The sequence below is a fragment of the Trichophyton verrucosum genome (genome assembly GCF_000151505.1).
Source record: "Trichophyton verrucosum HKI 0517 chromosome Unknown contig00295_1.f1.exp, whole genome shotgun sequence".
NCBI classification, from domain to species: Eukaryota; Fungi; Ascomycota; class Eurotiomycetes; order Onygenales; family Arthrodermataceae; genus Trichophyton; species Trichophyton verrucosum.
Genome location: NW_003315454.1, coordinates 81436 through 102969, shown reverse-complemented (window position 1 = coordinate 102969; position 21534 = coordinate 81436). Strand labels below are relative to the sequence as shown.

The 21534-nt window shown below is 46.4% G+C and overlaps 8 protein-coding genes across 8 annotated transcripts; 4 read left to right on the top strand and 4 right to left on the bottom strand.

Moving 5' to 3' along the window:
• Positions 1–563: 563 nt before the first annotated feature.
• Positions 564–1414, bottom strand: TRV_03547 (integral ER membrane protein Scs2, putative; the record flags this gene model as incomplete). The annotated part of the gene is made up of 3 exons (XM_003022290.1): positions 564–1016; positions 1138–1236; positions 1313–1414. 3 exons carry the CDS (start codon positions 1412–1414, stop codon positions 564–566), a joined length of 654 nt encoding a protein of 217 aa, XP_003022336.1.
• Positions 1415–3194: 1780 nt separating this feature from the next.
• TRV_03546 (uncharacterized protein) lies at positions 3195–4321 on the top strand (the record flags this gene model as incomplete). The annotated part of the gene is made up of 2 exons (XM_003022289.1): positions 3195–3755; positions 3824–4321. The coding sequence occupies 2 exons, from the start codon at positions 3195–3197 to the stop codon at positions 4319–4321; spliced, it is 1059 nt and encodes a 352-aa protein (XP_003022335.1).
• A 447-nt stretch (positions 4322–4768) lies between these two features.
• Positions 4769–6851, top strand: TRV_03545 (RAD52 DNA repair protein RADC; the record flags this gene model as incomplete). The annotated part of the gene is made up of 6 exons (XM_003022288.1): positions 4769–4776; positions 4845–5124; positions 5190–5211; positions 5343–5515; positions 5580–5778; positions 5899–6851. 6 exons carry the CDS (start codon positions 4769–4771, stop codon positions 6849–6851), a joined length of 1635 nt encoding a protein of 544 aa, XP_003022334.1.
• Positions 6852–7602: 751 nt separating this feature from the next.
• On the bottom strand, positions 7603–10536 carry TRV_03544 (uncharacterized protein; the record flags this gene model as incomplete). Its single annotated transcript, XM_003022287.1, has 6 exons — positions 7603–8605; positions 8632–9562; positions 9747–9901; positions 9960–10173; positions 10233–10401; positions 10477–10536. 6 exons carry the CDS (start codon positions 10534–10536, stop codon positions 7603–7605), a joined length of 2532 nt encoding a protein of 843 aa, XP_003022333.1.
• Positions 10537–11944: 1408 nt separating this feature from the next.
• Positions 11945–13888, bottom strand: TRV_03543 (uncharacterized protein; the record flags this gene model as incomplete). The annotated part of the gene is made up of 4 exons (XM_003022286.1): positions 11945–12359; positions 12416–12620; positions 12747–12906; positions 12971–13888. The coding sequence occupies 4 exons, from the start codon at positions 13886–13888 to the stop codon at positions 11945–11947; spliced, it is 1698 nt and encodes a 565-aa protein (XP_003022332.1).
• Positions 13889–14839: 951 nt separating this feature from the next.
• On the top strand, positions 14840–16760 carry TRV_03542 (uncharacterized protein; the record flags this gene model as incomplete). Its single annotated transcript, XM_003022285.1, has 2 exons — positions 14840–16264; positions 16344–16760. 2 exons carry the CDS (start codon positions 14840–14842, stop codon positions 16758–16760), a joined length of 1842 nt encoding a protein of 613 aa, XP_003022331.1.
• Positions 16761–17383: 623 nt separating this feature from the next.
• Positions 17384–19208, top strand: TRV_03541 (uncharacterized protein; the record flags this gene model as incomplete). Its single annotated transcript, XM_003022284.1, has 3 exons — positions 17384–17668; positions 17718–18326; positions 18390–19208. The coding sequence occupies 3 exons, from the start codon at positions 17384–17386 to the stop codon at positions 19206–19208; spliced, it is 1713 nt and encodes a 570-aa protein (XP_003022330.1).
• Positions 19209–20204: 996 nt separating this feature from the next.
• TRV_03540 (tyrosine phosphatase family protein) lies at positions 20205–21275 on the bottom strand (the record flags this gene model as incomplete). Its single annotated transcript, XM_003022283.1, has 4 exons — positions 20205–20546; positions 20631–20826; positions 20907–21078; positions 21182–21275. 4 exons carry the CDS (start codon positions 21273–21275, stop codon positions 20205–20207), a joined length of 804 nt encoding a protein of 267 aa, XP_003022329.1.
• Between the last annotated feature and the right edge of the window lie 259 nt (positions 21276–21534).

Sequence of the window (21534 nt, the reverse complement as noted above, 5' to 3'; positions counted from 1 at the left end):
TGCCGAAAAGAACTCAAAGAAACCCATTGACAGAGCATTACTGATGTTAATATCACCTTTTTCCATGAGTGTTAAGATGGCTAATCTCGGAACTTTCAACCGGCTTAATGGGAGGGGGAGCAGAGGAGATCAAGAATGAAGTAGGGAAGAGAAAGAAGATCCGTTAAAGCATAATATACTAAAGCAAGGAAAAGTTTAGACAGTAGGAAATAGACAGTTAACAGTAAGTAGCAGGTGGGAAGGAAAATGGACATAGGAAAATACTTGGATCCCATGATACACCGGTTGGGAGCAGAAGCAGCTCTGGAGCGAAATAGGGAAAGGGAACGCTTGCGTGTGCATGGCCAACCTCTTCGGTCTGAGATGTATTAGGGCGCTAGTAAAAAGACGTGATGACTCCGACAAGACAGAACTTAAAACTTAGTGGTGGAAGGGGGGATTGGGAAAGGGGGAAGTAACAGGGGCGAAGAAATCAGGGGGTTATCAATCATGAAGCAAAGCAGTCGGAGGTGTGAAAGAAACAGGAGTCGGGAGTAGTATTCGAAATGAGGGTGGGTATGGTTCTAGAAGAAGATGTACGCTAGCAAGAAACTGAGAAGACAGAGACCAGCCACGGCTTGCAAAGGGACACCACCCGCCGCAGCCAATTGAGTAGGAGGTTGTGCTTGCTTGAGAGAAGATTGGCTTGTAGAAAGTTCTCCACCTTCGACAGGCTTCTTTCTCTGTCTCACTTCGTTATCGGCTATCTGCTGTTGTAGTTGTTTGATCTGCAGCCTTGCTTCCGCTAATTGGGAGGACAAAAGGTCGTCACTTGATTGAGAGGGCTCAACGCGAGTAGAGGAAGTAGCCATGCCGAAAGTGTTGGTCGGCTCAGATGATGGCTCGGGCGGGCTTTCATGCTTCATATCCTCGGACTTAGGAGGTGTGGAGCCATTACCAACGGTGCGCTGGACAACCGGGGTGGTAAACTGAGGCGCATGGGGAGAAGACTGGGCATGTGGCTCGGAATCAGGCTCCTATAATATCGAACAGTCAGTATGCATAATTTTCGCACGAAGTTGTAAATGAAGCTATGCTTCTAGAAAAAGTAGTAGAGTGGAATGACGGAAGTCAATCGCTAACCCCCGGGGTACGCACCACTCCATTGGTATGCGAGTCGTCACTTGGTAGGAAGTTGACCCGGATTTTGCGCTCTTGAATAAGAGATTTGGACTTCTTTTCAACATCTTGCCACTGCTAAATTGTAAGCGACCAGGTTCCTAACAATTCCAAGTATGTTGAACGACTCGGTTGGGGAGAGTGCAGTACACACAATAGAGGCAACATTCGAGAACTCCTTATCGGCGGAGACGGCAACAGATTGGACCAGAAACTTATCGCGGCATTTGGCATCAAGTGAAGGGTCTTCTTTCATTGCCTGGAGGAGAACTGTTATCGGTTCGCAGATTAATGACTGCTCACAACCAAGGACGTGGGGGAGGTGGGCTGGGAAATTTGCGGAGATGCGTACCCTGGACTTCAACTTGCTTCCCAGGCTCGATGCGGCCAGAATTAGGGCGAACACAGTAACTGAAGTCATCCGGTTAGCACTATTAGGGTGGAATATATGCCAGTATGACGGTGCAGCTCACTGTTTGGGGGCGGTAGTTTTGACCTATATTGTTGGACAAATCGTAAGCAGCTCGGTCAAAACGACCAGCCTTGGAGCAGCAGAGTACATACTTTGAAGGCAACGGGATCGCTGTTAAGATTTCGCAAGTAGAGAATCTCGGTGACTTCTTTAGTGAATGGGCCTATATTTTACAGGCGTTAGGCACAAATCGCGGGCTGTACCAGGTCTGCAAAGGACAATACATACGCTTGAAGCCGAGCTCGCCGGGCTCTATTTCGACCGACATGGTGACTGCGGCAGGAAGACAACTAGAACAAGTGTGGAATACCTGGTATCTGGGGGGAAACGCGGGCTGGAGAGCGGTGGTGAAGTGGGTGATGCAGGTATAGTCGGCCTTGCTGGATCTTTTGATGCTGGCAAGTTGATAGACAGCCCGAGATGTCGCTGGGAGTGGCTTAGGTAAGACAAAGTCATGTGATAGGTTCAAACTGGTGGAGCGGAGAGAGGGCTGGGGGACAGCTGGGCACTATTAATTGTGACACACAGCCAGCAAAGACTAAAGACCACCGCAGACATCACATCAACCGGTGGCGGTGGTCCTCAAGCTACAAGCAACAAAGCCGGGACTCATGGGAAGAGCCTGGGGCCGTGTGTATCGACTTGCATGATTGGACCCTTGGCCATGGTAGCCCTGCCATAACTAAACCTCGCTAACTAGTTAACAGGTTGCCTCTCATAGCTACAGACAGCCAGCGCGACTAAGAAACAGCTAACTACAAGCTATGTCTGCGGTCCTATGCCGATTTATTGGATACAGTCCACGTCCCCGTGAAACCTGTCACTGCCATGCCGGACGATTCCTACGATACTAGAGTCTGATATACAGCCTTATCCCCAATTTGCGGAACGTTGCGAACATCCACTGCGTTGCTGCCGATTGCTTAAGCGATGCAACGGGAGCTGGATCTTGGTTCTACCGCCAGCAGGATATTTGCAGCAACTATGCAAGGCCGTTCCATCCCAGCGCTGACCCGACTGTATATTCGTCACCTGGGGTATATTTGCTGGAATAAGAGGAGCCCCGGTTCCGGTAGGTCTGTTTGGAGAGGCTCTATCGCACTTTATTTAACCCTGAGATGATACAGGAAGCGATGGAGGAAGTAAGGAATATATGGGCTATATGGGCTATACGGATGTCTTCGGTGGCCCCTTCTGTATAGGCGTCTGCTTTGTGTACATAGCTGCTCTGGATAGTGAAGTAAATATTTGTAGAGCTCAACAACTCGTTAGTTAGCAGCTACTCTGTAGAAAGCCCCAGAAATCAATGTTTTCTTAGTACTTGCTTTTACTTTCAGGGCGATCATCATAACTAGGTAGCCAGGCTTAAAGGCAACTGCTTGGAATTCTTTAGTGGGGCTGTTCCTCAGTTCAACAACTACGCCAGCAGCAGGTAACTAGCTAGCTAGCAGATAACCAACCGGTAGCTGATCAGCCTGCGCTTCCGTCATCAGAAGAGTTTCGCTTCCAAACATCAACTCCTGTCCTCCATTCTACATTCGCTGCTGCCACAACATCGCGGAGGATGCCTTCGGACCTGGAGCTTCTAGCCGACATGGGCTTTGACCCAGAGCGGGCCAAAATAGCAGTGTCTAAATCCGGCGGCTGTAAGTCAGGCCGACCCATGTTCACAGCATCAGCCTTCAAGTTCCTTAAGATCTTGGATGATTTTGGTTTTTTTTTAAAAAAAAAAATACTTAATACTGACATATTGTCTTTTCATTCAGTACAGGGGGCCCTCGAGTGGCTAGAAGCCAACCAAGACAAGTCGCTGGAAGAAATACAAGAGGAAACGGCCCAGAAACAGTCAGAAGCAGGAGCGTCGGATGAGCCGCCAGAGCTGAAACCTGGAGAAGAACCAAAGAGCTTGGTCTGTAATGAGTGCGGGAAACGGTTCAGAAGCCAGGGCCAGGCCGAATTCCATGCCTCTAAAACAGAACATGTCGACTTTTCAGAATCAACAGAAGAGATCGCACCGCTCACGGAGGAAGAGAAGAAGGCTAAACTAGAAGAGCTACGTCAAAGACTGGCAGAAAAACGGCAAAAAATGTCTGAGCAGGATAAGAAGGACCAAAAAAGAAACGAGGTTAGATTTATAAATTCTTTCTTTTGGCATTCATGTTTCAAAGTCTGACCCCCAGGTTCAATTATCAGGAAATCCGCCGTAAGAGCACGAAGGAGACTCAGGATATGAAAGAAGAACTTCAACGAAAAGAACAGTTGAAGGAAGCAGCTAAAAAGAAGCGTGAGAAACAAGAAGAAATTGAAGCAAAGGCACGGATAAAGGCCAAGATTGAAGCAGACAAGCAGGCTCGGAGATTGAAAGCAGAGAAAGAAAAAGCGGAACGAGAAGGTCGTGTTCTGGAGGAACAAAAGGCACAGCCTACACCAGCTGCAGCTCCAGTGGCCTCGAAGCCAGCTTCAGCATATACAGAGGCGAGACTACGACTGATGACACCATCCGGGAATGTCATCAAGTCCTTCCCTGTTGATACCACCCTCTTTGAGGTTGCCGCCGCTCTACAGCAGGAAGGGAATCAGGTAAATAGCTTTACGCAGACGTTTCCAAAGAAGGTTTTCACTCAGGAAGACTTTGGGGCTACGTTAGAAGAGCTGGGTTTTGTGCCAAGTGGAAGCCTTATCGTGGGCTGAGGGTCCTGGGACCATTTTCTTGATGGTGATTTCACTCGGTTTTAGTATAACTAGACAGCTTGAGATGGCTAGCTTACGAAGGCACCGTATACTAATAACTGTGACACGCCGGCGAACTGTGTGGCTACAAAGCAACAAATTGACCATTCATGAGCTACCTGGGTAGCTTGTAGGTTCCCATCCAATGTTGATATTGAGGCTTCAGGGTTGACGGATCTTCTTGCGGGGACGGGGATAATTAGGTTGTTATCTTCACGTGATGTACCTAAACTAGACCCAACTCGAATGTATTACATTACGTAATTAGCTTTTTAGACGCGTCCAGGCAAACATCAGCGCGTTTGATTGATGTCGTGAGATGCAGCTTGGGATGCTGAAAGTCATTATCCGGCTTTGAATCATCATACTATCTGGCGGTGCTTGTCATACTAGACGATTCCGATCACTATGCCCGCGTAAGTGCTCAGAGCTCTCTTCATAGTTAATCGCAGGCTACGATAGACGCGCTGACCAACTCTTACAGGATCGGAGACCAACATCGGCTTGGGCCTGGGGACAATCCTGCAATCTCTGCGAATCCATATTTAAAAGGAACCGGACGAGTCGAAGAGTTTACACCTACCGAAGTTGCCTCGCTGAGGGAGAGGCTAAACAAGCAACTGGGCCCAGAGTTTCTCTCATCCAGACCTTCTGGAGGAGGAAAAGTACATTATATCACGGCAGATAAATGCATCAACCTTGCAAATGAAGTCTTCGGGTTCAATGGATGGTCGAGCTCTATACAAAATATAACACAGGATTTTGTGAGTTGGAATTTATTCAACCAACGCCTCCCCCTGTATAGATAGGAGTACTGACTTGGTTATAGGCTGATGAGAACCCTACCACTGGTAAGGTCTCAGTAGGGCTATCCGTGATCGTGCGGGTTACTTTAAAAGATGGAACGTATCATGAGGTTTGTCTTCTATGATACCCGCGCCCCTGTGTTACTGACTAATTCTCATATCTGGGCAGGATATAGGATATGGACATATTGAAAACTGCAAAGGGAAGGCTGCTGCGTTTGAAAAAGCCAAGAAAGAAGGAACCACGGACGCCCTGAAACGTACTCTAAGGACATTCGGAAATGTACTCGGAAATTGCATATACGACAAAGAATACCTCTCCAAAGTAGTGAAAATTAAAGCTGCCCCAGTGAGTTGTGCCATTGGTGTAAGGCCTCGAGGCTACCTACGTTAATAATATCCTTTTGATATAGGTGAAGTTTGACGTGGACAACCTCCATCGTCATGTGGATTTTGTGCCTCCCAAAGTACCAACTGCAGCCCCTACTAATAGGATTATCAAACAAGAATATCAGAACAATGGCCCGTCAAATCTACCTGCACGGGTTCCAGATATTGAGAATATCACGGCAGAAGACTCTCTCGCATACGAGTTTGAAGGCGAGTTTGGAAGTAAGATTGTTCTCAGATACCCTTTTTACCTTAGTTAAAGCTGACTTTAAGAAGGCGATGTATTTGATGAGGCCGATTTTGCGGAACACACTTCGTTACATCCGGATGAAGTAGCTATAGAGGAACCTGATTATTCAAGGCGATCAACGGGACAAAATGGTCCCTCAGCTACTCACCCACCAACAGATGCAAGAAATTTTGCAAATGCAAGCAAAGTAGCGACCACAGTTGATACAAGAAAGCCCATAGCTTCGGTTTCGGCTAATGGCACTGTTCCTTCACACAATGGACAGGCCGATGGAATCAATAGGAACAATATGATGGGCCCGAAAACTCCGGTCCCGGGCAGATTTGCACAAGATAAAAATAATGACTCCAGACACCCCAGCGGGAGACAAACTATGCAACCAAATGGTCCACCATTCCCACATCCCAATGACCAAGGCCGACCAAAACATGATCCTGCCCCAAATAACGACGGAAATAAGGCCTCCGGCGCACAAAGCAGTGAAGACAAGGTATCAGAAGACCATGTAGTTGGATTTTTCTCTGCTCGGGCTGCCGAAGCTCTAATAAACGATCCCCATACTGCTGTAAAATCAGCACCAGTATTTGACCCCCAGTTTGACAGCCCATCGATACGCAAAACTGCTGGTATTGATCATACTAGCTCTTCGCCTATCGTCAGGAAGTCTCTTCAGGCCTTACAACAACAGGCTGGCAAGGTCCCTTTACCAGGCGCCAAGGCAAATGCGCCGACACCTAACAGTGGTCATGGACCAATAGGTAGGCCGCCTATGACTTCATCCTATCGACCACCAATACGGCGATCCATGGGAGCAGTGAGCACTGGGAACGCTAGCACCGCTTCCAACATGCCACCGCCAGTGAGAAATCACAACAGCCCTATCAATGGCGGGCAGCAGCAAAACGAATATGGGAAAAGACTGCCGTTAGTCGATACCACAAATGTTCCGAACAACGAGCGGACGAAGAATCAGGCAGACGCGGCAAAACGAACGAGGGTTGAGGATGCCAATGCTCCAAAACAAAACCTTCAGGGTCAACAGTAGCATTATGCTTCACTGTATTCGGGGCCAGTAAGGAACGACCTATGATTAATTCCTAATCTTTTCACTCATTATCCCTTTATTTTGAGCGGCTTATTACGAATTTGCAGCGGTTATAGGCAATATTTCTTACGGAGTTTAGGCACTTTGTTTCTTTTTGGGGGATAATTTGGGATTTTGCCCTGTCTGTTCTCATTCTTTTATCATTATTATTTTTTCTTAGCAGAGCGGTTGGCACACATGTTAGCAGGTTATGTATATACCCATTACCTGAACAGGTTATGTATGGCATGAATAAACCATACAGTCTTTACTTTCAAATTTTGGAAAGGTTGTGCGGTTCTGTCATGTCTCTAGATTTTTATCTGGCAATCCGTCGCCGTAGGCTAGAGTAATAAATACATATAGAGGGTAATATTAGTTACTTTTTTTTTTTTTTTTTTTTCGGGTTGAAATTCTCGTAAATCTCGGGCAACTGATAATGAAGGTCTAGAGTTGGGACCAGTTGGCATCGTCATGGAAAGGTAACCGGAGTCCTATGCAGTTTCTCACGGAACATCAAGCTAAAATGAGTATGAAAAGCAACAAGAGGCTGCTGTACACATCCGAGACATGCAATCCAAGGCATCATTGAGCTAGATGACAGGACCAGTAGCCCTAGAAGTGACAAGGGAAAATTGAAAGATAATGGCAAGTAAGCCTCGTCCTTACCTTTAACTGAATGGTCATAAGGCTAGGGTCTTGAGAATTGAATTCAGTGAGCATACTTGGAGCTCTCCATTCCACTTTTCTTCCGTTCAACGGGTTGATTGTTAACTGGAGCTCCAGAAACAGACACTCCACGCTTTGCCATCTCAGCAACAAAAACACTTTTTGGCTCACGAGGTGTCTCAGAAGCAGTGGATGAGAACTTGGAGTGATGGCTGGTTGCAGAACGGCCAGAGCTAGGAGCACCAAACGCAGCTGGGATGGGGCTACGGCTCTGTAGAACTGGTCGAAAGGTGTTTGCAACAGGGGAAAGGGAAAAAGACTGGTTTCGGCTGTGGTCGCCCGACTTTTGGCCAGGTTCTATGGGCTGTGAAGAAACAAAGCCCATTGCAGGATTGATATTTTCGTTTGTCTTGCGGATGGGGGTTGTTGGTTGCTTCATCTGTTCTTCTAGGAAGGTCCCCGAGTAATATTGCATCGTAGCAGCGCTAATTGGAAACTGAGGGGTATCTCTCATCTTGAAACGTGATTTTGGAGCATTGAGGACAGCTGACCCCGTAGGAGAAACGAGGGATACAGGAGGAGTATGAGTAATGATGGCTGGTTGGCTCCCTGTAGTCGACGGTCTCACAGGTGCATAAGAAAATGAAGTAGATGTTGCGACAGGCGTGCCACCGGAAGTTGCGTGGTATGTGAACATCATTGGCTTATGAAATTGATGGGCCTGGTTTGAGGTAGAAGGCTGGTTACTATTGCCACTCAAAGTTCCAGGAAGGTGGTGCAGCTTTGGTTCATAGACTGGAGCACTAGGCCGAGGTGGTTCGCATTTCTTCATAGGTCTTCCAGGAAGAAGATGGTCGCCGATGATAAGGGGGACGTCGTGAGGAGACGTTGTGGGAGGTTTGGAGGGAAAAGCTCCAGGAATTGCATAGACAATATTATGATCAAAGGTATTATTGCTGCTGTTTTGAATCTCTGGCTTCTTTACTTCAACTGGCATTGGCGCATTTTTGATGTTTTCACTGCGGAGGGTTAGTGTGATGCGTAGACTAGTCTAGTTTGAGAATATATATACCTAGAATTTGGGTTAACCACATCACCAGTATTGCGGTTAGTGATATCAGAAAGATTGGCAGTAGTTGGAGCATTTGGTGTAGCTACTGAGGTGACAAGGTTTGATGCGCCAGACTGGATAGGCTTCGCGTTGCCCGGCTCGGCAGTGTGGATAGTAGTTTTGACAACTTCCGGGTTTCTGGCTAGTTCCTTTTCCACCAGCTCCTTTTCAAGGCGTTCTCTTCTCTCTTGGAGATAGACAACGATTTCAGGGTCAAGTAAGGACTGGTTAGAAAGAATTTTCGTAAGCTTTGCAAGTTCTTCTTTGGTAGCATTTGATTCATCCTTTGGTTCGACCCTTTGGGGAGCAGATTGGGGGGCAGGTTGGGCCTGGGGTATCGTATCTTCAGGCCCATCACTTATATCAAGAAGGCTTGTACTGAGGTTGACTCCTTCGGTTTTGTCTTCCTCAATCTGAGCGGCAGCAGTGGCTTCAGGTGATGTGCATAGGAAGAGGTCGTCAGCATCATGATTTTCTGCGTCTGTAGATTGCCGCTGTGGTTGTGGTAGGTAAGAACCGAATCCATGGTCTGTCTTTAGTGGTATAGTGTCAGCTCCCTGACCATCACGGATCTCGGAAGGATTTGTAAATACATCTATTCTCAAAGGTGCAGCCGGCTTAAGGTTTGTTGCTGGGGCAGCAGCCTCAGCGTTGGGCTCGGATGGCAAAGCCGCCTTTACCTCTGGCTGAGGTTGTTGCAGAGGAGATTCTAGCACGTCTTTTTGGAAGTTATCAGAGGGAACTGAACACTCCTGGGACATAGGTGGAACGGGAGACACATCTTGGCTCTTAGTCGGAGCTTCGGGGACTTTGGGGGTTTCTGGTGGCTGTACTGGTTTAGCAACTGTAGCAAATTGGACACCAGCAACAGCTGCCATGAAATCATCTCCATCTGAAGCAGTGACTCGAAATTGATGTTCCTAGAGATATTATTAGTGACGAGAGCTAAGTTACTCGAAGAAATATAGATATATAGATTGTCAAAGCTTACGGAGGAGCAGCAAAGACGGGACGCCTGGTTTTCGTAACGGGGGGTAGGTTTCTCGAGCCCCCGTATCTCTTTCTGTCTGCTCTACCACGAGTAGCTGGAGGATTGTTGCAGTCTTTGGATGGATCCAAAGGCCTCTGTGGAAGCGGTGCAAGAGCCTTTTTAGTCGGGGTGAATACAGTGGGGTTCAAACGATTTGGGTCCGATTTTGTTATGTCTCCGCTCCGGGTATTTGATTGATGGCTAAAGGAAGCTACGTTAGTTATGTAGTGCTGACGCGTAGATATAGACCGATGCATACCTTGTACCACCACGGCCACGAGACCCGGCGGCACCACCTCCGCGGCCACTGTGTAGAGCCCCACGGGTGGCTTTCTTTCCTCTACTTGAGCTAGCAGGATAGTCCAAATTAGTTCCTTTGATCTTAGCCTCGAGGGCTAGTCTATGTGTTTGTCCATCCAGCAGTGGATCAAGGTTTTCCGCATCCATATTCTCCTCGAGCGTTTCATGATAAGCTTGTTATATACAGTCAGTATCGATACAGACCTAAAAGAATGAAGCAGCGCATACTCACTTGCCCAGCTGTTTAGTTTCTCTCTGTTGGTCTCAGCAAGGGTGTATGCCTCAGTCCCTTTGCGATTAGAGTCTCTAATAGCTTCGATTTGCTGAATACCAATCCGATGAAGCTTGTTTGGGCGATCAACAGTTGATGTATGTTCACGGCGAGCAGTACCCAAATCGGCCTTTATTGTTACAAATTCAAGTCAGTCAAATATGGCTCAATGTCGAAGATGGGAGGCCGTCATAGAGAAACACACCATTTGAAGAGCTTTCATGCGATTGGCGCGTTCATCATCCGTAACCGATGCTTCCGCCATTCTTTTACAAGTTTAGGCGCGTCAAAACGCGTCTATAATTGAACAAATTGATGCTCCTTTCGAGGAAATGATAGGTCTCTCTCAATTTACCTGGCAGGCTCCGTGTGTAGGCCGAGATACAGGATCTCAAAAGACGTTCAAAGTAGCGAGATTATCAAAGGCAAAGACAGCTATATTCGACTGTCAGCATTGATACTTAGAGATTCCACCAGTTTCTTTATTCACTGCACTGATATCAATTGGTATGCAGCAGTACAAACCCAGTTATAGCACCTTTCAAGGCTATATCTGCAAGTGTGAGCTAGAACTTCTTCAAACCAGAGGGCCAACAGATATCACAGAGGCCTTGGAGCATCACAGACGCTGTAATTGGGGATATATGAAGGAGTATAACTTACAACTAGTCAGCCACTGTGCTTCCAGGGAGAACAGAGAGAAGAAAAGGGCTGTTTTTGCAGAAGGGCTGAAAGATCATCTGGAGTTTCAAAACATAAGGTTAAGTAGAAGAACTGAGGTTGTGAGAGGTTGGATGTTGTCTGTGTGAGAGATCCTGGTCACTATAGACGACGCACGCTGAAACGATGCAATAAGGAGAAAGAAAGAGAAAAGGGGTGGAAGGGATGGCATATATAGTGATGAAAGGGCCCTTTGGGAGATTTTTAACTAGATATTAGTGACTGTGGTCTTCTTTAGGGCATTTGATATAATGTTTCTGGGTATCCTAAGAAGGGTTTTGGATATGAGTGCAACAGAATCAACATAAATTCCCACTGCTTTCCCCCCTCCTGCTAGCCAGGGTCTTATAGCCGGTTGGTATTGGATGTTGAGCAAGGGAGAATGGCTATAGATATACCGGGTAAACTAGCAGTAGAACCATAACCAGCTTTTCCTCTGTTGATATCAAAAGCAAGCAATAGATGGCATAATAGTGTGTTAAAGTAGGTATAGATATATCAGGGAGTGAAGAAAGATCGCGAGAGATCGTATTCAATAATAAAAAAACTCTTTCTGAGACATGCAAACAATGAAAAGAGCAAATGGTATATGGATAGCCGCAGGATGAAAAAGAGTGGAAAGAAGCAAAGGAAAACAACATTGATTACAAACACATAACCTAATCGATTGCAGATGCTAGATCTCCAACCATAGATTGTACAACCGAAAATCGTATATTAAAGGGGCCCCGATGTGGAATCACACCAAAAAAGACTGCATGGACGCAGACATTGGATTCGATATCAATGTCCATCCTAGCCTGGGCTCGGGACGGGATGAAAATATGTATCAATGTATCTAGTAATAACAAGGTAGAATGTTAAATAGAAGTAGAACACATCTAATCTCAATTAAAACAGTTAGTAGTTTCAACAAGTTACTGCGCCTCCCTCATCTGTATAGTAGAATAATGTTAGCAAAAAGTGATGCTTGAGGAATTGTTCCCTAAAGAGATGGACAGAAACTTACGCTTGATCATTTTCGCTGCCGTTTGAAGAACACTAATGCACATAACCACAGTACCAAACGCAATGCAAAGGACGGCAGGAATCTTTGCCACCCAGCTCTGCTTACTCAGTTTTATGTAGCAGAGCGGTGGAAGGATATATGCTAGGGCACAAGCGCTTGTTGCGCCGATTAGTTCTAATACAGCGCCCAAGTCGCATGTAATCAGAGCCATGACCATAGATGTTACCACCAGGGAGGTAGTGAAGATAAGATGGCGGTTGAGGTTGAAAGGCTCCTCTGGAAAGTAGAACGTGGTCATGACAGACCTGCAGACGAACGCCTCAAGGGGTAACGTGGCCAGCATGTTAAGCCCAAAGAACCTATCGAATTCAGGTTAGCTAAAGTTCGAAGATAGGACCGATCCAGGACGACTCACAGTCTTGCAATATTCACAATCACGTTGTCTGGAGGGAAGTTATTAAGAATGTTGCCCTTCGTTTTTGACCCAAAGGTTAAGAAGCCGGCCACCGCCATGACTAGACACATAACCATAGATATAGCGGTCGAGTAGTGGGTAACACGAGCGAATCTGTCCATGGTAGGCTTTCTCAAGGAACCGTATATCAAGAGACTGTTGTGGTCTAATAGGGAATTAGTGACATCACCAATGTATCAATATACATCAATATGAACATACGGCAGACAAAGGCTATTCCATAGTTAGCAACGCACTAGCTAACAATAAACACTCTCGTATTTAGGCTTACCAAACGAGATCACTCCAATAGCCGGAACCACGCCGCTATTGACAAACAGGGATCCTTTGACCTCCCCTCTAGCTTCAGGAGCTACCTGGATGCCTTCTATTATGACGGTTATCAAAATGACTAGCATGCTGACCAAGGCAAAAGTCGAAGCTTTCGCCAGCTATATGTAGAATGTCAGAATTATTGAACAACCAAACATGAGGAGAGAGAACGTATATACATACCTTAGCAATATCACGGTACAATGACAGTGGGTAGGATATTCCAAGAACAAAGATAATTATAACAGCACGTCTATCCGTCAACAACCACAGAACTGGCATGTCCCTGATAGATGGAGCTATTCCCATCACAACATGAGGTATAGTGTCTCCGACGATGATGCAGAATGCAATCATACCGCCAAATGCAAACGCCCACTGTGCGACAGATATTGCTATCAGGCCCGTTCTTCCATAGCAGAATTCCAAAGTGCTTTGAAAAGAGTCTGCTCCACTGAGCTTGGAATTGACCACGATCAAACGGATAGTCCAATCGACGATCCAAGTCAGGATAACAAGTAAAATGATACCCGTGGTCAACCCAGCCTGACGGAAAGCGTATGGTTGGCCAATTATCCCAGCTCCAATGATACTGTTTGCCATGTTCATGAAGGCACTTCCCAATCCACTCCTGGGCCGAGCATTCTCAAGGTGGTCTTCAGGGATAAAGTCCGACGTAGCGACAGTGACGCTGGGAGCTTCTATGTTCGTAAGAAGCGGAACTACCTGGCGAGAGCGATCTCCTGGTACTTGAGCGGTCTCTTCATCAAGGTAGTCTTGGTTCGCAATCCAGTCGACATCACGGCGACTCTCAAAGGTCTGGCCAGTATCTTCTTCCCCATCGTCTTGGATGTCGAACCTGACGCGATTCGACGTTCGGCCCGTTCGAGGCTGGTCGGTAGGGGAGGTTGAGAGGGAGGGAGGTATCTTGGGGGTCGAGGCTGACTGAGACGACGGCGTACCAGAGGTTGACGAAGGCTCCTCGACAATTAAATAGTCGTCATCTTCGTGAGATCCATGGGAAAGAAGGGAGCGGCCTTCCTCCTCGCTGTATTTTGATGCTTCAGCTGTGCGAACATCTAGTTTGTCTCCTCTGTTCATAGCTACATGTGGGAATCATTCTCCTTGGGCGTGAGAAAAGAGCGACATCACGATATCAAAACCGCTCCAGGCTCGAAGAAGAGGATCGGGAAGCCCCCCTGCAGGAGGCGCATGGCTGCTTAGTTAGCACTAGCACGACTCCTGCGATGATGATTGGATAATAGTGCCGGGAGAAAACAGGCACTACTCTTCTAAGCCAATAAGAAATGTTATATACTCTCTTGTCCAACTGGCAACGGGAGCAATACTAGCCAATGGTTAATATATTCTGACCAATAGAGATTGGAGAAAGTGTTCTAATTACGTAAGTTATCTGGGGACTTCCATGGAGACAGCCGCCTCGACTCCGCTACAGACCTCAAATCTCACGACTTAATTACTTCAAGTCTCACAACTTCTTTTACTTATCCCCTGATTTCTATATAATTTCATTGGTGCCCGAAACCTCGAGGCGGCATGTGTTGCAGTCACCCATATACCCATCCTAGATAACTATACCCCTGGCTTCATGAGCTCTTCTCCCCTCATGGCTGATATCCTTACTGCAATGCAGCCTCTTAGTTGGGAAAGACATATACAGATGGATCGTACCCAAGTCACTAGCTATGGTTGCCTGTTCCTCAGCCATAGTATAATATGCTAGCTCAAGTGACAAGCGATATCATTAACTGTTCCTTATATGGCGTGCTTTCACTTCAAGTCACTGACGTCATGGCCTATTAAAATAAAATATAATGCCTATTTTGCCCGGTTCATCTCCTTTTCCTTCCTTTCCTTTCCTTCAAACCATTTGACTGAGTTTCTCTCCTGCTTCGATTTCCTTTCCTTTGCTGTCTTTTTCTCCTTCAAATCATTTCGTCAAGATGAACCTCCTGCCTTACTTTTGGCTCGAGCTCTGCCTTTCCGCTGAAGATAACATATACAGTTGCTTTTACTTCTTTTTTACTTAGTATGGCGCATCCCAGCAAGCCATATGGGTTTTCTAAGCCTCGGGTCAATGCAGAGGTCACCTATGCAGGTGCACTTCCGACACCACTGCCCTCCTCGTCCTCTGGAAGCATCCCTGCCTATCGACCAAATCGAGTGAGAAGAACCGAAGGCTCCTCTGAAAGCGAAGCACCTTCTGCCATGGGTGACTCAGAGGTTTACAATGAAAATTTCCGCAGCGGCGGCCCTCACTTGGTGAGGCTGCCTGCCCTCAATCACCACCTGACGCAGAACGACCCTCTCCTCGTCGCATGGGAAGATAAACTTGAAGCTCCAGTCCGAGTAATCATCAAGAACTATAACATCGACATCATTGGAGTGGGTCCTCTCCGTCGATTTTCGAGGAGGAGTGCTGAAAAGTACGATACTGCACTGGTCACTGCTCGAAAGCATGTCGTGACGAGTGACTCCTGGTTCAGAGCATGCAAGGAAATGTTACAGCTCTTTCGGTCCAAGGGGTTCATGCAGCTGAACGTCGAGATCATCGACACAAGAGCTAATACCCAACTAATAAGCTACCCTGTGTCTGTCTCTGACCCCTTCGTTGACTCTTGGCGTGTTTTGCGGCCTGTCATACTCGAGATTCTCGCCGAATCCGATTGGACTCTTCTGTATGTTGTCCGTCGAAGACATGTGAATCACTTTGAAGGACCTATCACTGTCGCCATTACCGTCACAGAAGAGTCTACCAACGATTGGACCGCGGTAAGAGATAGAATCGTGGAGCTATTGGACACTCGTGGTCACTATAACGTCGCCGTTGAAATATGCCGCAGTAACATCTGGCACGCGTCATCTTTTGACAATCGGGTCTTAGATCGCTGCGACTGGGCTATCAAAGCAAAACCTGGAGGAAGCCTTGGTCCTCGAGGATCCACCACATCTGCATCAACATTCGGCGGGTTTATTGACCTACAGCACCCAATCTCACAGGAATGGAAAAGATTTGGGATGACAAACTTTCATTGCGTTGTTGCAGGATCTGAATCTCACCCTTCATATGAACGATGGGTCAGAGAAGGAATCAAACCTGGAGATAACAGCAACAACCTGCAGTTAGATCACCCAGCCCTTCAAGACGACGAGTTCTCCCTCCGACACTACCGAAAAGAAATCGATGAAGTTCAACATGATGTTTCCGACAACCTACGTCAACGTATCCTCTCTGGTGACCCGTCGGTTTCAAGATCCCAAAAGACTATATACAAGCGTCAACAAGCCACGCTTAGTGAAATCGGAGAGACTTTACGGATTGCCACTTCCTTTGACCAACAGAAGCGTTATCTTGGCTCCGTATACGCTGCATCTGGTTTCAAAGTTAACAAGCAGAGAAAGCTCCTTGACTGGGCTTTAGTTGATGTCAATAAATGCCGTCTCACAGTCAATGAGGTACGTCGTTCCTACGTGCTCTAGGTTAACCACGAGCTTGGTTTCCTAATAAGTCCCGCCAACTAACTTTCATCATTAGATCCCACCAGATGGAACAGTTAACAGCAAATATCGTGTATATACCCCACCACAGCCCGTTATGATTGGCACAAGTTCAGTGGACGAAGGTGATCGTGTGTTTAAGGTCGGTCGGAGGACCGGTTTTACGGGTGGCACCGTAAATGGCATCAGGCTGGCTGACCTACAGGGATGGGTCACAAATGCTCAGGGCCAGCGAGAATATGCCCAGGGAACCGCGTCGGTGATTCTTCCCTGGAAGTGTGACACCTTTGGTGACCCAGGAGAGTCAGGAAGTTTTGTGATGGACCACGAAGCGAAGTTCATCGGTCTCCATATTGGTGGAGACCGTGATAGAAACATTGGCTTCGTCATCGAGGCACAGGACCTCTTTGAAGACATAAAAGAAGTCACAAAATCTCGCGATGTCCGGATTTGAATGCGTGGTGTTCGCCTTGGGGTTCTCGAGAGCAGCAGTTTTCTTTTGGTTTAACAAGCGTGTTTCTAGTTAACTAACTAGTTAACCGGGCTAAGCCTTCCCTGCCGCTAGGCAGAGTCGACCCGCTTAACGATAATTAGGTACTCGAATTCTTCTAATATTCTTATCTCTTTTAACTCTTTAATTTGACTACCGTTTTGCCTATGATTATATACGTCCTGGGTAAGAACTTGTCCCAAACGTTGCCTCATAATAGTGAGCTGCTCCTGTAGAAATCTTGAATATCAAAGTATCGCAGCAACTCGCTAAAGGGGTTAAAGTACGATCTAGAAGCAAAAATATACATAGCTGGCTGGGAAATCTTGATACATTGATGGTATTATACCTGAAGCTAACGGCTGATGATATATGGTGATGGAAGGCCTTTTTGCGCTGCGCGAAAGGAAGACGTTCAATATTTCCACTTTGGGATGCAGCTGTATCCTTCCTTCGCCTCCAACTTTCGGCATGCAATCGAATACCATCAACATTCTGTTCCCTCCACATAGTAGAGCATTTACCAGGCGATGTGCTAACTATCGTTCTCTATTGATTTCAAGGTAATACTCGAGTCGAATGGCATCATGCTCTACAAAAGCATTGACCTAGGGTCAACCATCCATATGCAAAAAGATCATGAAATCCAACTATATATATCCAGCTCCGTTCAAATTGCACACCTCAATGACTCACCATGTTTAGAAGAGCTATCTATAGAGAATCTCCGAAGACAAGACGTTTGGGTTTCCTGGGGTTCCAACTCTACGATACAAATTAACATATCAGTTAAAATACAAACCTCCCTGGCAACTAAAGTATCTATACCAGGCACACTACGGACTATTTCAGGACTACTAACTCTGCCATCGGTATGCTTTCTACAACCTGTATATGTTGAACCCATCCTAACCTGCTTAGGTATGGTCTGTCTATGGCCTCGATGCTACGCAGGATGGAAAACTTCACCAGAATGAAACAAACACTCTCAATATAACTCTACAGGCTAGGCCAACTAGGGATCAAGCTACTAGCTGTGAACTAAATAATATTCCAACGTCACTTAGCGCATTGCTTGACGGGAACCCGCATATACAACCACCCGCAGAGATACCTACAATCTTTGTTCGTGATATCAGCATTCAGCTTGTCTTCTCGAACGGCTCCAGTTCTCCGATATTGTTACCACAAAGTGGTGACAACTACAATGGACCTCTCAACGTGTTGCTGTCCGACTCGGACGGGTGGGAATCATTGGATGACTCCACTCCCTTTTCCAGTCAAGAATTGACCTCTACGCGCTTCTCTGGCAATTCAAATTACGGATCGTCCACACATGAATGCCCGGTTTCTGGCAGTCACAATATCAGCCCTATACGGTCAATTATCTCCCTATTAAATTCTGGGCTCCTCAATCTCCTAAATATACCCTCGCCTGATACTAGGTCCATACAGAGTATGCCGTCGAATGGGCACCAAGTTAGCTTGGCAGAGTTGTCTCCGGTTATTTTCAGTCCGGGGTACAAGATGGTAAGTGGTTCGTTTTGTCTAATGAAAGCAGAGAAAGGGTTATTCATACTCCGTTTTCCCTAGGCTATGTTTCAACGACTTTCTTTTGTGCCACTGGTAATCAAGGGAATGGCCTCAATGATAAGGAGCATGGATTCTAAGAGATGCGAATCAACGACTTCCAAGATCTGTGATATTTATAGATTCAAAAGTTACACCGCAGGATTTGGTACGGCTCCAGTATCGTCAGGCATAAGGGACATGTTACGATATATACTATGGGTTCAAACACAGAATTCGCTCTATTCTGCCAACAAGAAACCAAAAAGAAGTCATCTCTTTGCAACTACTGTATCAAAGCAGCAGGGAATATTGGGTTGTCCGGCAAACACTTTACGAAAGGCCAACTCAGTGGAAGCTCTTGTTGCTATCAGTGGCTGCTCTGACTCTGATTGGCATATATTTGAAGACGAAGAAGAAGATGATATCCTGTTAACCGATGAAGTATACTCTGAAGAACAAGAAGAATGGTACAAATCTCCTTCTCTGTCAGAATCTATTATCGATAATGACGGTTTTCACTTCATAACTACACCAGAGATAGCCGGACTGGTGCCCGATCAAGATGGTATCTTGTCCTCATCCCCGTGCTTACTAGCAGAAGTAGATATAGGTCCTATACTGGAGCGGTCAGGAGAAGAGCACGACTGCAATACTGGAATACCAATGGACCCAGGAGCAGGAAACGACCCAACAATGGAGATTCTTCAATCCTCATCTCCTATTATTTTGCCTTTATCAGCGAGCCAGGGGAGCCCTTGTAATGATGACATTGACAGGAGTGAGGAGTTAGATACCCTTCCTAGATTAGATAGCAGTGATGTTGAGATGATGTTGCTATAAACCATCTACCTCCTTCATACCAGAATTCTAGTCTCTGCTGTAGCCTATTTTTACAGTTAAATGAAAGAGGATGTGACTTAGAACATTATCATAAATATCTGCTAGGCTTGTAACCGTGCATGCAAGCAGATTTGATAAACATATCAATAAACAGACAGCCCTTATGAATGCACTGAGTAACATCCCGCCAATCCCATCCATTACCCCTTTGATCCCATATCCCAGTAATGCCCTGTATGAGCCCTATCCCATCATACAAAGGTAAAGAAGATAATTAGCAGAAGGGAAACATGACCGCCAACATATGGGTACAAACCACTAAAGCCGTGAGGGTGTGAAGCAAAGAAAAGGAGTAGGGGCAAAAGAAAGATCCACGCATAGCGGAGGATCCTGCTTAGTCGTCCAGTGAAGGGGAATGAACAAAAAGGGAAATAAACAACGTGAGAAGAAGAGACATCAACAAAAAAACACACACTGCCTCCCAGTCCTCCTCTTCAGTCCTTTTTTTAATATCAACCTTATTCAACTTTTATTGGGCCACTTATCTCTCCACTGTTGGTGAAAGGGTATCTACCAGGAGATTATCTTGAGCTTTGCTCCACAAGACTGCCTAGTGAACACCCTAACATCATGTTTGCCTGCCAGGTGTGAGAGGAGTAAGGTCAGCCAGCTGGAGAGGTGGAAGAAAACAAGAAATTAACGAAGACCTTCATCGAGAAAGAGGACAAGGAAAAGGTCCGAACGCCGATCCATAAGAAGAAACACGAAGAAAATGCTCCTTTTCCGGTTGATCCTGGGTTTCTGCCCACCGATACCTCTATTTTTGGGGACCTGCACAAGACATGCCAACTCCGGTGCTCCGACTTGAACTCCGTTCGTTTGAAATCGACTCTGGCGCATATGTTAGTACGCGACACTGGGGGAGGTCAGATACGTGGACGGATGCCATGACTTACAAAGACAAGGAAAGAAAAGTAAAGGGTGGAAAACCCTGCCTCAAAGGCTGTTGGTATGTCGAAGTCCGTTTGCTCCATGGAATGAAACTGGAGGTGCACTAGTTGCAAGTTCTGACTTCTTCGCACCGTTACCGTTCATATGAGGATTTTCTTCATCCTCGCTATCAAAGGTATATTTGATGGGTGGGAAGGTTGGAAGCCACTTTTGAGCACCGGTCTTTTTAACGAGGTCTGCTACCGTATTCTCGTCAAATTCTTGGATATAATTACGGTCCAGAGTCCGAGTCTTGGGAGCTGAGTGATAGATGTATTCTGCAATGGCAGCCACAGAGGTCCATCCTTGGGCTTTGCGGAAACAGGCCATTACGCATCCAGTGCGATGCTATATTCCATGATACCTCATGTTAGGTCACTGAGACCATATACCAAAGGAAATGTCAAAACAAAGTCAACAGAAGAAACTTACCTTTCCTTTATTACAATGAACCATAACAGGATGGTTTCTGGTATCAAGGAGGATGGTCAAGACTTCCACAATAGTGCTGTAGGGCGTGAAAACATTGGGCTGCTTGTTTGCTAGGATAGGGATGATGCGAGAGGTGATGCCATTATCCCGTACAAACGACGAATATTCAGGGGACCACTCTTCATCAACAAGGGTACTAGATCCAAGTGGTCAGCAAGCTCCATGCTTAAAGATCCCCCTATTTTCCGTGAGAGCAGACAAAGTGGAAGTACTTACACGATTGTCTTCAAGTTAAGCTGTGCGAGACTGCTGAGATGAACGGGCAGCGGAAAGCTACTTCTGTAGATGCCCTTGACAACTTCCGCGAAGTTGTTTGGCATACCAATGCCATGAGGGGTTGGTGGACGGCTGGGTCCGCTTTCAAAGCCGCAGCCATAAACTTCTTGCTCTGGAAACGACAGAGAGAATGGTTAGAGACAATCAGAGGCAGGACTTCGCAGCCAAGCAACATATGCTCTCCAGTCCTTGAAGTGCAGGTAACAACTTCTCACGGGCTACATGGAACCATCCACCGGGATCTCCATCACCCAAAACAACAATGATAAAGGCAAGGAGAGAGAGAAATACCTGATTTTGCCTTGCCATTATCTTTGGATATCACTGTCAACGCTGAATCTTCAACACCGTTCGCCTTAAGCGCAGGTTTATCACCCATATCGAGCAACACTGCGCGTTGTTCGACTCCTTTGCTTTCCAGCTGGAGACAGTGGACACCGTAAACAGAGGTACACAAGCTGAAGCAAGAAGAAGGATTGCTGTATGCTTTTGAGACGTGGAAGAGGGCGTGCTGGCTGAGAGAGGGGAGAAGTTGGGAGAGGACGAAGAGAGGAGTTGTGTGTGTGTG